Source organism: Manacus vitellinus, unplaced genomic scaffold (genome assembly GCF_001715985.3).
Source record: "Manacus vitellinus isolate BGI_N305 unplaced genomic scaffold, ASM171598v3 scaffold_0_pilon, whole genome shotgun sequence".
NCBI classification, from domain to species: Eukaryota; Metazoa; Chordata; class Aves; order Passeriformes; family Pipridae; genus Manacus; species Manacus vitellinus.
Window position 1 is genome coordinate 11,143,049 of NW_021938789.1, and position 14,075 is coordinate 11,157,123.

Below are 14,075 nucleotides of genomic sequence, written 5' to 3' on the forward strand. Positions count from 1 at the left end.
GTTAATTACTGATGTATCATGAAATATACAGGGATAAATTAGGGAAGGTGACCTGAACTACAGGCATGACAAATGAATTTACTGTTAGAGCTAAGACCAAACCTTGCTGTTTCAGCTGTAAAGGACTGTCTCTGTAATATCAAGGTCTGTTTCTATTTATGATAGCTCAAAATCCACACTTAATGTGACTTGCAGAAGTCAGATTTACTTTTCAGCTATAGATGTGTGGGAAATGGAGATTATAAAGACCTCATTTTGCAGAATCTTTATGAAATAATAGAAACTATTATGTAAGAGTTGGGTTTTATTACTGTTACTTCGCAGTATTAATGATATATGATATAGTAGCATTTGAATCTTAGGCTACAGAGCCTTGTGTCTCTAAAAAACAAAATTTGTAAGCAAGGTTTCTTTTAAAATAGAAATAGTATGTGTTCATTTGCTATTAACTTTACTGTTGGATTCTGAGATTAGTGGATGAAGATGCTACTATTTTAATGAAATACATAATGCTATTTGTTTTATTTTCCTCTTTTAGTTATTTGGATGGAAATCAGTTTACCCTTGTTCCAAAAGAGCTTTCCAACTACAAGCATTTAACACTCATGTAAGTAGTTTTAGAGCAACTTTCTCTACTGGAATTAAAAACTAAACAAAACAAAATACCCTACTCAATTATACCTGATTTTATGTATAAGAAATATCCTGTAAAATATATCATATCTTTCAGCAAATATAATACCCAACCATGTTTTATAACTGTGGATATTTTATTCCACTTATCACTTCTTACATATAATAGACTTGGTCACATTTTATGAACAGGGATATTTCACTCCAGTGATTACATCACAAAGTAAATAACCAGAAATTATAGTTACCCACAAAAGAGACATAAGATCTTATAAAGTCAGGGTAATTAGAGTAAGGTGTTAGGGTAATACAGCATTTTTTAACACAGCTCCATGAAAGCACTAGAATGATTTAATTTACAGAAGAAGCATTCAGTGGTATGCTTCACTCCGTGCTATGCTTCGTGTAGGAATGCCACATATTCTGTTTGTCCCACAATATATGATTTTCATGACTCAAGAAGAGAGCTTGTATAAGATGCCTTACTGACAACTCCATCACTGAATCACTAGGTGATTTGAGGCAAATCATTAGTTGCTCTAAAATTTATTAGCTCTACTTCATGAATGGTATGAATATGATTTCTGTACCTTCTAAGTGTACAGTGGGAGAAACAGGAAGATGTAGATGTACATGGCTGTAATTCCATGGTCTTTGTTAGGACTATAAAAATTTATACCAGCTGAGGTTGAACTGTGTTACACTCTGAAAGCAGTTTGTGGTTTCATTATAATCAGAATGAAAAGGGGAGGGGAATAACAGAATCCCTTAAATTTCTTTTTGATTGGGTTTAGAACTTTGCTGCAAAATTTGAAAATAGTTTGGCATTCAAAAACAAGAGCTCGATTTCCTTTATTTCCCTCATGCTAGACAAAAATAGTCACAATCATAAATTAAAAAAAAACAACTTTACGAATATTCTGTTTTTCAAATAACATCAGGAAAAAACCCTTGCAATCTTCTCAAATGTATGCAGTGTAAAGCCTGTAGGAAGTCTTTGTGAATTGTTTAGGGAAGTTATACAAGATCTAATTTGCAGCACACATAAAATATATACTTTGGAACCTCTGTATGAGAAACGGTGGACTGAGTGCAGTAAGAGTATCAGTGGAGACTGGATATGTGTCTAGAGATGAGGTTACTTAGTAGCAAAGTGACAAGGCTTCCATCACAGAGGTTAAATACTCATGGTCTAGTTTTGATGAATGCAGCCAGAAACTTTATAATTTTACCTCGTAATCAGAAAACTCACACAAACAATTTAGCAGACAAATGTAATACAATAAATTAGAGGTGAACAATAAATAAAATGCAAATGAGTATTGTCTCCATTTATAAGACCTGTGGGGCACATTATTTTAAATTCTTCTGTATGTTTACTCACACTGCTGTTAACAAAGTTGAGAATGTTCTTCAGCTGTGTTTGAAAAACAAGACCACTATGCATAGTCCTTCTGTGGCCAAAGTATTACATACGAGTCTCCTGAGTTCCAGATTAACAAGGAAATTTGTTTATTTTTAACTTTTTCTTTCTCTTTTGAATAGATTGCTTTGTTGTACTTGCCTAATATGTTTATTGTTGTGAGTCATTTGTCTTTCATGAAAATTTCAAGCAGACAAATATGTATATTGCATATCTATTCAACCATACTCTTAAGTTAAAATATCAAGGTTCCCTCAGAAACAAAGGCAGTATTTCACCACAAAATACAGTAAGCAATAGTGAAATAGTCAACATAGAATGAAAAGTAAAGCACAGTATGAGAATAAAGAACAGGCAGTATTCACATTTAATACAGCTTCTATGAAGCTACCAGCATACCACTCCAGCTCTCATCATACTTGTGCTTTAGATTTTATTCATCAGAATATTGACGAAGAAAGATGTTAAGGCTTTCTCTATAAATCTTAGATAGAATTCTTTACAATAATAGCTCTGGGCTTCAATGTCTTCAGCATGTAAGTGTTAAATAGAGTATTAGATGATCTTTACTCAGATGTCATTAGGGACATGACTAGAATGGCTTCCACTTTAAAACATCACTTTCGTTTTTGTACTTGAGTTCATGTAGGATTGCATTATTAACTCGGTAGCATGATGGACTTTGCTATTGTATAAGAATGCATTGGGCTGCTTTTTCATCTGTTAATCATTGATCAAGCTTCATCATTGATCAAGCTAAACAACTGCTAGGCTTGTATATGGCATGTGAATAAAAATAGGTGCTGCTTTAAATATTGATATGAAGGGATGATACTATTTCTACTAATAAAGATAATGTGTCTGTCAATTTAACTTACAGTGTTTCAGGACTGGGGCAGTCATTTTAAGGTCTGAATTTCTGAATTTATTTTTTAGAGATTTAAGTAACAACAGAATCAGCACTCTTTCTAATCAGAGCTTCAGCAACATGACTCAGCTGCTCACCTTGTAAGTTTAAACATGTAACAGTGACTCTTTGAAAGCATTACAGTGGGGTTTTTTGGTCTTGGAAAGACTGGGCATGTAGTTGATATTAAAGCTTGCTTGTTTTGGAGGCTGTAAAATAACTTGTTTCCTAACTAGCTATGTATGCAAAAGCTGATTTTGGTCATGCTCTGCATTGTTTACTGAATGACTGATATACTTGCTGACAGTATTTTATATGTTTTCAGAATTCTTAGTTACAACCGCCTCAGATGTATCCCTGCACGGACTTTTGATGGGCTGAAATCACTTAGGTTGTTGTAAGTATTATTTTTTAATCACTGCTATTTTACAGAATTTTTATTTGGGTACAGCAGATAGCAGATCCATAGGAAGTTAGCAGCTTTTAAAACTTGTCAGATATTTGGGAAGTGATAATTACATAGCCTTAAAAATGTAAGTGGCTTCATTCTTGGAAAGTATAATCTCAAAATGCTTCACAAGAAGTTATGTGACCCTGGAGAACATTTTATATACAGACATACACTTTTTATTTTTCTGCTTTCTAATTTTACCCGTATTTCTTTTTTTGTGTTATGTTCTTCCTTGTTATAAGCATTAAGATCTAGCAAAAATGCCATATGCATAAATTCTATCAGTATATATGAGATGGTTTTGCAGTTGAATTTTTAATATTTTATTCCAGCACTAAATTTCTTTCTGTCTTGTTTCATTTAGTGTGGGAGTATTTCCAAAACAATGGCATCATGGTTAACTATTGAAAATCAATAACATTACTTTTTGGTTCCAAGAAAACTTTCCATTTTACCACTAAGAAAAACATGGTTGAAAGCCACAGAAAGGGACAAAGGAAAATAAAGAACAGTCAGTCTAATTTACAGCTTCAGTTTGTCATTAAGAAAAAAGCCTGCAAAAAATCTTTTTCAAAAGTCCCCAGTAGAACATGTAATTTTAGCTTTCATTTGGGTAATTTATAACCATTTAAGAGCTTAGTTGGATTAAATGTCTCAAGTATGGCATTATTTAAGTGTGCTCATAACTTCAGTTATTTAATATAAATATGGATAATTTCAAGAGCCATAATTTTATATGTGTTAGATATTCATGTAACTGAATGAATTTATAGAAAAGGGGTGATATTTTTGTGCAGGCTTGCTACAAGAGAGATAACACTATTCCCAGTATTGATGCTTAATGAAGTCTTTCATTCTCTACCTCTACTATCAAATTAGGACAACAGCCTTAATATTTATATTAATGAACAGTCAATACCTGTATTTTCCACAAATCCATGAAAGATTTAAAAGAACATATGGACATAGTTAATGAGAATTTCAAGGAGTTGCAGAAAAAGAGTTAATAACTCTTCTACTATCTCTAAATCCAATCAGTACTTTGCAGAAGTGTGCCAACTTTATTAACTTTTATTTGTTAATTTTAAAATAATCTCAGTATTTACATTTCTTATGAAAATTCAGGATGCAAAAAATTGAATTACAAGTAGGCTGCCAGTTAGAGCTTAAAAAAAACTCCAAACAACAAGCAGCTGGAAACACCAAGGAACTGGAATTGGAAGAAAAAAATATGAAAAGCTGAAAACTGTTTACAGAAGATGAAATTTGCCAAGTTAACCAGCTGATTTTTATGCATATATTATGTTTATTTTCTTTTTAAGGTCTTTACATGGCAATGATATTTCTGTTGTTCCTGAAGGAGCCTTTAATGATCTTTCAGCATTATCCCACCTGTGAGTATTCAGATGTTAACTGTATTTTTTTGTTACGTTTAGCAAATTTCCTATAATCAAACAAAGACAGGATGCAAAGGACTTCTCTGGAAGAAGCACATGCATCTCTAGAGGCTGGGGGCTAGCCAGAGAAAAATCCTGGGCCTGCTTCTGGGCTGCAAATTAAAGCTGTGTACTATGTGCCCTAATGGCTATGAAGGCTAAGGACGCTGGGCTGAATTACAAAATGAGTAGCCAGGAGACTGATCACTCCCTTCTGCTTGGCCCTCCTAAGGCCACATCTGGAATATGTGTTCAGTTTCTCCAGCACAGAGCAGTGTGGGACAAACAATGTGAGCTGTGAGGAGAGTCTACAGGAACTGGGTTTATCTAGCCTGGAGAAGGGGATGCCAAGGAGCTCTCCAATAGTCTTTAAGCCTTTGACAATTACAGCAGTGTTGGAGGCAGTTTTTTCTCAGAGGTGCACAGTATAAGAGTAAACCATCACAACCTGCAACAAGGAAAATTTGATTGAACATAATGAAAATTCTTCACTGTGAGGATGGTTCAGCTTTGGAACAGGTTGCCCAAAGAAGCAGGAGAATCTCCATCCCTAGCGATTTTCACAGCTCAGCTGGACACAGCCCTGAGCAACCCTGACTGTGCAGGTAGCCCTGCTTTGTGCAGGAGGTGAGACTAGATGACCTCCAGAGTGCCCTAAATTATTCTGTGATTCTGTATTGGTGTCTGTTAAGTTGACATTAAACACATGGCATCTGATTTCAGAATGTAGTTTGAGGCAATGTTTTTCCGGTTTTTAATTTTCAGTGGGAACCTAAATTAGAACAAGCTGCCTTCTGCAAATCTTGTTGTGTTTATGAGTAGTTATTAAGTCTTTGAGAAGTAATTTGACTAGTACCTTTAGATATATCTGGGATTTTAAGTTTCTGAACAGCTGCAGTTGTTAAAAATCTAGCTATCTGTTTCTGGTTCACTATTGGACATTTCTCAGAAATTTGATACTGATTAAGCTTTCAGTTGTTGATAATTCATTCAAATGCTACTATTTAACTAGTTTATCTGTAGGAAGTATCAGTAAAACTTATGTCGGTTTGATTGGTATTGCTGGTATTTTTTTCTTAATGGCTGCCAGTTATCCTTGCTAACACTGATTTTAGCAGGGCAATTGTGTTATCTCAGTTCAGGCTGCCATTGACTCCTGTACATATGGAGTGGAAAAATTCTAGGTTTCTCCTTGCATGGAAAGTTCCCTGTCACTAAGTCTTATTTTTGTTACTGCTCTGACTTAAGCCTGACTGAACAAATACGTACATTTTCTTGAGTTCAGCTGTAATTTAGGAAAATTATGAGAGAGCTTCCTGCTCAGTGGGGCAGAAAAGAGTGTTTCAGCACTGGTAGTTTCTATTGCCTTTGCTTGCCAAAGACTTTCTTGTATTTCTAGAAGACCCACTGACCCAAGATGTGCAACAATCTGAAAAAAAAATGCTGAAACATCTGGAGAAGGAGGATGTTCTAATACTGCAATTTGACAGTGTTTGCACATGTCAAGATTATCTGCTGAAAGTTCTGTGATTATTGTATTTCTTAAAAGGAACATAAGTATATGGAACATTCTATATCTTTATAGAATAGCACAATGCTTCTGTCCTCCAAATTAACTCCAAAATGTATCATTGTTGTCAGACTTTTAAGAGTATTTATGGTTTCTAGCAGAGAAAATAAAAACTTAAAAAGCTGTTACAGAAATTAATTCTGAAAATCTCCAGCTAATTTTTTTTAATTAAAAAAATCAGAAAGATCATCATTTAAAGAAATGGATATGCTTTCATAATGGTAATGTAGTTTTATTTACTTGTGCAGCAGAGAACTCTTACAGAATTCTGCACATAGTTGTGAGTTCAGTGGGAGAGCTCCAAAGAGGAAATAATTAAATCAAATTTGGAAGCTTAAAAACAGATGGTTTATACCAGTCTGGGAGCCATAAACTGAAAAGGAAAAATATCAGGGCGCAACTCTGTGGACTTGCGTTGGCTGCTTCAGAAGAAATACTTTATTCTTGCTAACCTAATTTTGCAGTATCAGTTTCATTCTGCTCATGCAGCTGATCTTTGTCATTACATGCCAATGGTGAAACAGAGCTAGTTAGTATAAGCTCACCAAAGTTCACACCTGGTGCAGTTAAGAATAATGAGGTTTCTGGATCAAGTTTACTGATAAAACTATCACTTCTTGATCCAGAACCCAAATCAAGACACTTGGTGCTCTTACAGGCATGTTGGTGGTGGGAGAGTAGGTTTGTGATTTGAATGGTTTTTTGCCAACCTATTTTCTGGATTCTCTTTTAAAAAGCAACCATTTAAAGCTTGATTTCCTTTTTCATTTGTCTGTTTTCCACAGGGCTATTGGAGCAAATCCTCTTTATTGTGATTGCAACATGCAGTGGCTATCTGACTGGGTAAAATCAGAATACAAAGAACCTGGTATTGCACGTTGTGCTGGTCCTGGAGAAATGGCAGATAAACTTCTTCTCACAACTCCTTCTAAAAAATTTACTTGCCAAGGTACTGTTGCTATTTTTTTCTCTTTGAAGTGTCAATTTTGAATTTTTACAAATAGTTGAACTGTAAATTAAGACTGTTATGTGCTCTAAATACATTTATTATAGCATCTTCACTAAACCTTGTCATCATTATTCCTCATACTTAGGGATGTAGTCATTGGTTCCATTCAGGAACTGCATTTATTTTAAAAATTTCAATGCCTATATCTTTTAAAATAGATGGAGAAAAAAGTCTTTGGATTTGCAGTACAGTATTCCTCAGTACGTGATGTACAAATGTACTTTGTACTGCCTCAGCCATGAACTACAGTTTAACCATCTACACTTCCCTTGGCCTTTTTCCTCCCAACCATTTACAGTAAAAACTGTAAATACATCTATAATCCTTGCAGTCTGAAATGAAATGCATCAATATGGCCAGAATGCCTCCTCTTATATTTCAGAAGAAAGTATAAAAAAGAAAAAAAAGCAACAAGAAAAAAGTAGATAAAGGAATGTGATAATCTATAGAAGTCTCATTCTAAAATGTTGTTAAATGGGCGGGTTTCTAAGGGTATTTATCCCCATGTTGGTGCCAGTGTTGCTGGCATTTATATCACAACTCATATTACTGTAATTTCCTAGATTCTTTTTCTGAACTATACTATTTCTTTTTAGAAAAGTTCCTTTTTTACTTACATCAAGTGAGAATTTGGTTTGTTTATTGTTTAATCTTCCTCTATTCCATTTATTTCTCCATTCTTAATTATTTTGAAAACACACAAAACTGCTACTGTAGCCTCATTTTTCTTGGTCCTTATTTAGAAACACTGAAATCCCAAATTAAAAAAAATTGTGTTCTTATATCTGTAAACCGTTACAAAGCTCATAGTATTTTCTGAGGCATTGGATAAATATGATCTTTAATCTTGTAGAATTAACTGATTCTCAGCATCTAGGTAATCTTCAAGCTGTTTTGATTTATTCATCTGTTAGCGTATCTTCAAATGTGAGCTTAATCCCTTTGTAATTTTTGTCTTAAAAAAGCAGTGGGACTTTGTCAGAGTTTGTCTCATTTAAAGTTGTTCTTTACTGCATGTTCAACCTATTTAGTCTTCTCTTTAGACCTGTCAGAAACTTTTTTTTTCTTTTTCTTTTTTTTTTTTGTGAACAAAAACCACTGGAACCCATCTCGTTACTTGTACTTCCAATGAAGTTTCTGTCCTTCCAAATCCTCTTCCAGTTTTTCAGCAGTACATCTCTGAGGTCATGCCAGTGTTCATTGCATTTGACACTCATCTGTTGCAAAGTCTCTTAGCTTGGTTTTACATAGGACATTTGCTAGCCAGTCTGGTCATTTTCTTTACAAGCATCTACTGAACATTATTGCAGATATGCTCTTGTTGCACGCTGTTGTAGGGATATAAGTGAAAGAATATTTGTATGGACATGAAGGATCTGCTTAGTTTTTTTTCCAGTTCTGATAGTTTTAAAAACTGTATCCAGTTCTGATAGTTTAAAAACAATGCCTGCAGTCATTATTATATTTCAGTCAGACAATCCAGAGAGTATATCTTACTCCCTCTTGCCCATCAGAAAATATCCTTTGTATTATTGTTCAGGGTAAGAACTGTGTGTTTGTTTCACTTCCAAGAGTAGACATCTAGTATTATGGATACCTTTGAAAGAAAATAGTTTTTCTTTTATTGTCCTATGAAGATCCTCCTAATTACAGATTGCAAATCAGCACCTTTTCAATGACATGATGGCCCCGTAAGACATTATGTCTGTTACTCAAAGATAAGTAATTTTATCTTTTGCTTAAAAATGTATTACTGAATAATAGAAATTAGGGAGATGCTATATTCCTATTAGAACCAACATTTTAGGCTATGAGTGAGAGGGCTATTTTCAGAATATCTGTGGATGGTCTGCTACAGTATATATATTTATGGAAAAAGAGTAATGTGTAATTCCCTCTTTTTGGTGTCTGTGGATTCAATTGCAAGTGAAATTGGTGCCCAGATTTTACCTACATAATGCATAGTTCCCAATGAAAATGGCATTTTAAAATAAAGTCTCATCTCAGTTGTAAAGCTCCATAAAATCACTGTACCTTACTCTAATTTTATTAATGCTTTTACTCGAGGAATCATCTCTTAACATTTTCTTCTTTCAGTTATTTTTCTATGTTTATGGGTAGTTTTTTTCTTTCTTTTTCTCTCTTTTTCTCTCTTTTTCTCACTTTTTCTCTCTTTTTCTCTCTCTCTTTTTCTCTTTCTTTTTCTCTCTTTCTTTTTCTTTCTTTTTCTGTCTTTTTCTTTCATGTGGCCTCTAACAGCTTCTCAATCTTTTACTTTTGCCTCTTAACCATCCATGCCCTGCTTCTAGAGATTCCAGGGCCTTGTGGTTTTCTGGTACCAGGTAAGGTTGTAAATAGATCTGGAATGGATGATCTTATTAAGAATGTACCTTCTGACCTTCCTTTTGTGTACCTCAAGCAGACTTCTTTCCTAAGACATGCATGTTTATTGTTTGTTTCCCCCGTGATGAATTTACAGCTGACTATTCATGATATATTGTTTAGCATATTGTATGAACCATTTTGTTATTTTAAAAGTCTGAGTTTGAGGTCTGAAAATTATCTAACTGAAATTATTATTTCCATTGCATTGTACTAAAATTGGTGATTTCATTAGCAGTGTAGATATTGGTGCAAGACAGGAGTCATAAAATGTCAAAGCTCAAAGTTTTCCTTGCAACAGGTTTCTCTACAAGCTAGTTTGAGAGGGTTTGTGTCATGATTTTCCTTAAAAAAAAACTTAGCTATTGTAGCTATCTGTACACACATAGATGTGTGTATCTGTGTTTTTCAATAAAATGCTATTAGTTTTTCACTGTTACAGAAGAATTTTTTTCCACTTAGAGTTTATTCAAGAACATATATGCCTACAATATGAAAAATGAAACAATAGGTTGTGAACCAAATTCTTTTTCATGTACAAGTCTTTTAACACATACAAGCAGAAAGAGGAAAGGAACAGTATAGTGAAAATGACAATAGGCTCCAGAACTGCCTTTGCATTTTTTAATCTTACAACTGAAGAATAAATCAAAATATTAATTTGTATTGGACACTACATACATAATAGTTTGAAATAAACACAGTACAAAATCAGACAGTGTTGTTTACTATCTCGCTGAGACTTGGGTTCCCATTTTCTGTCTCTGTTTTTGAAGTGAAATTTGAATCGCTAATCTGTTTGGGAAAAAGACTGAATGTTTTTTAATTCATGCCAATTAATTAGCATTTTATTCCATGAAAAGTAGATAAGAGGATATGATGTTTAAAATAAACAGAAGGAAAGATTGACTCCTGGGCTACAGCACAGTTTTACGAATTTTTAAGTATGTGCCTCTTGCACCTTATTTTTTTTCACAGAGCACCTTAATATACTTTAGCAATAATCAGCAATACTCTGGAGTAAAGTCAGAACTTTCTAGATTTTGCTCCTATGATGTTTGTTTCAACTTTTCTACCTCTCCTGTGTGCTGGTCTAATAGATACTTTAACCAGGTATAGATTTCTCTTTCAAAGTAGGGTAATGAAGGCAAAAAAAGTCAATGATCCATACACATTGTAGCTTAGGCAATACATGTGTTATCACATATTACCATGTCCTGCTTGCAAGCTGTGACACAGAAGGGTACCAGCAACTGCACATTTAAAAAAAAAAAAAAGTCAGCTGCTCCTTGTCTAATACCCTCTACTGAATCCTTACAATCACATGGCTTCCTTCCATGCCAGCTCCTTTACAATGACTCATCTGAGATTAATTTGCAAAGAAAAAGAAGAAAGTCAAGCAATCTAAGTTTAAAAATAGAATAAAACCCCATATCTCAGCAAAGCCCTTTTTGCTTGGAAAACTCTGCAGTTTGGCTCATTTTGTGTAAAACCTCTTAAGGAGCAATCAGGCATTTGCACTAGTAGGTCCCACGGGTTTTTTGTCTAGTTAGAAGAAATCACTGGTTATTCCTTAAAATATGCAATTCACCTGTGGATAACTGAAGGGTTTTTTTCATAGGGGGAATCTGAAATCAAACTGGAGGCAGTAATGTCATCAGGCAATAGAGCTGGAGATAGAGAATGTATGTTTATTTTCTTAATAGGCATTTGGCAAAGTCACTTGTTTTCTCTTACACTAATCAAACCTCCTCACAAAGTTTATGAAAATTAATCATTATTTATACACAGGTGATATCTAATTTTTAACAAATAACCAGTGATTTCTTTGGTTGTTTGACAAAAAAAATTAAAAGCATGGCCCCTAACTTGAAAATTCACTGTGAAATGGCTGTAAATTTTAAAACAACAGAAATATAAATAAATATCTAAAAATATCTATATAATAGCAATAAGATTTTTGTAGGCCAAAGCTTTAAGTCTGGCTTCTGAAACTTAGGGATTTGTCAATAATAATTTCTGAATTCTGTCATTATAATCATTAATATAAGAAACCGGACTGCAAGCATGGCTTGCAGTCTTCATTTGCACATAGATTCATGGTATGGTTTGCATAATTTGTGGGCTTAGCTAATGCAGTAATGCCAGAACTGTGTCTGACTCATAAGGGAGAAAGACACAGTATAGAGCTATTTACTGTGAGATAGCTTTGACAATGCAGTTTAAATTACAGACTTTAAAAAAAGTCTATAGATTTTCAACGAACTTACAGGTAATTTTGGGGTGTCTGTGATCCTGCAGATAAAAAATAAATTAACACAAAATTGCATTAAAAGCAGTGTTCTCAGTAACCACCATCAAGGGAAGGATTGGAAACTGTGATAGCCCATTTTCTCATAGGCAATTTCTATCCCCTAATGAAACAAAAGCTGAAATCATATCCTTTATTTTGTTGATATGAAGGGAAGATAATCATCGTGGATCAGAATTGTACAGCTTTCGGAAAATAGGGATATAAAAGTCACTTCAGTGTCAGCTTCTTAAAAAAAAAAAAAAAGTGATACTTAAACCAAAAATCCAATCCCAAATTTATTTGGTCACATCAAAAGAATTAAGAACAGTCCAGCATTTCATACATATAGAAACACCACAAAGTCTAAAATATGAAGGTTTTTTTAAATTTAAAGCAACATGGCAGATAGATCCTTTCAAATCTAATAGTTGCTTCATTCTGACTATTCATTTTGTATTTTTAAGGGCCCGTGGATGTTAATATTCTTGCAAAGTGTAACCCCTGTTTATCAAATCCTTGTAAAAATGATGGAACCTGCAACAATGATCCAGTTGACTTCTATAGATGTACATGCCCATATGGTTTCAAGGTAGGTACTGAATGAAAAGGAAAAAGCTCACTGAAATTTAAGCTTCTCCTTTACAACCTTTACATTTTCTTTGTCTGTCTTCCACTAGTGTCTATATTTTCTTCTTACATTATAATTGTTGTTCCTTGCATAGGGTCAAGACTGTGATATTCCCATTCATGCTTGCATTAGTAACCCCTGCCACCATGGTGGAACTTGTCATTTGAAAGAAGGAGAAAAAGATGGTTTCTGGTAGGTTTTTCAGTTGTTAAATGAGGATGGAAAACTACTGCATTTTATATGCTGAAATAATTTTAGTGTTAATCTTTGGGTTCTTTGTGTTTGATGGTAAATGCACCACAAAGGCACATGTTTCAGAATATTTCACCATCCTTGGAAAGCTTCTAAAGCTTTTAATCTATTAAAAACAATAACAAATGATTGTGATTAGTTGAGGCATATCAGGTCAAGACAACATAGTATTGACTCCATTATGTTAATTAATAGCTAGCTAGATCCCTGCTGAAAAATATCTCACAATTCATCTGTTGTTGTATGTATTACTTCAACAGACAGCATGTAAATGATAAAATGTAAATCCCAGTGAAACAGAAAATTAATGATTCATTTGAAACTCACTATGCCAGCAGATAAACATGCTGTGAGCATTTTTAATCTTGAGTTATTTAATCACACAGTACAATTACTCCAGATGTACTTCATGAATTATGAAATAAAGTTCTTTAGCATTCTTATGTGAAATTATTAGTCATTTAATAATCTACACCTCAAGCTAGTTAGAAATGACACTACAAAAAGATACAATTCATTATCCTGCAATTCATTATGACATTATTCTTATTTTTAATCCAAATTCTGCCCAAAGATTGAACAGTTTTCTATTAAAAAATAAGTGTATACATCTTAATATTGTGCCTCAAGGATTTAAATTGACATAGTCATGCCTCAGAATGTTACCTTTTTCATTTATTTGTTTAAACACTACATATTTCGAAAATCAAAGCAATCTCATAATGAAAGCTGCAGAAATTATAGATAGTGCAAATTACAAGAAAATGTATGTGTAGTCATGTTTGAGTGACTTTTACATTCACTATCTATTTTGATGTACTTGTTTTGCATAAACAAGCTTAAAAGCAAAAAATAAATTACTGCTTCACAGAGTTTATACAGGCTTTGTTTTTTTGTATGAATGCATGTATTGTGCATGGAACATTAAAGAGAGTTTTATATTGGTGCATTTAACTGAACAAAAGTGGAATACTACTATTACATACTAATCCCTGATTTGTCTTTTCCATGTGTTTAACTAAAAAACCAAAAGGATCACTTTCTATAAGAAATATAATCTTATAATGTAAAGGTAGCACACTTTTTAAAAG

The 14,075-nt window shown here is 33.6% G+C and overlaps 1 protein-coding gene across 1 annotated transcript in view; it reads left to right on the top strand.

The window, feature by feature from the left end:
- SLIT2 (slit guidance ligand 2) overlaps nt 1-14,075 on the top strand; it is a 267,460-nt gene that overhangs the window by 218,137 nt on the left and 35,248 nt on the right. Inside the window, exons 23-29 of the mRNA XM_025895239.2 lie at nt 539-607; nt 2,993-3,064; nt 3,289-3,360; nt 4,737-4,808; nt 7,206-7,369; nt 12,569-12,693; nt 12,827-12,924. Coding sequence (XP_025751024.1) covers nt 539-607; nt 2,993-3,064; nt 3,289-3,360; nt 4,737-4,808; nt 7,206-7,369; nt 12,569-12,693; nt 12,827-12,924 — 672 coding nt within the window. The remainder of the gene's footprint in view (nt 1-538; nt 608-2,992; nt 3,065-3,288; nt 3,361-4,736; nt 4,809-7,205; nt 7,370-12,568; nt 12,694-12,826; nt 12,925-14,075) is intronic.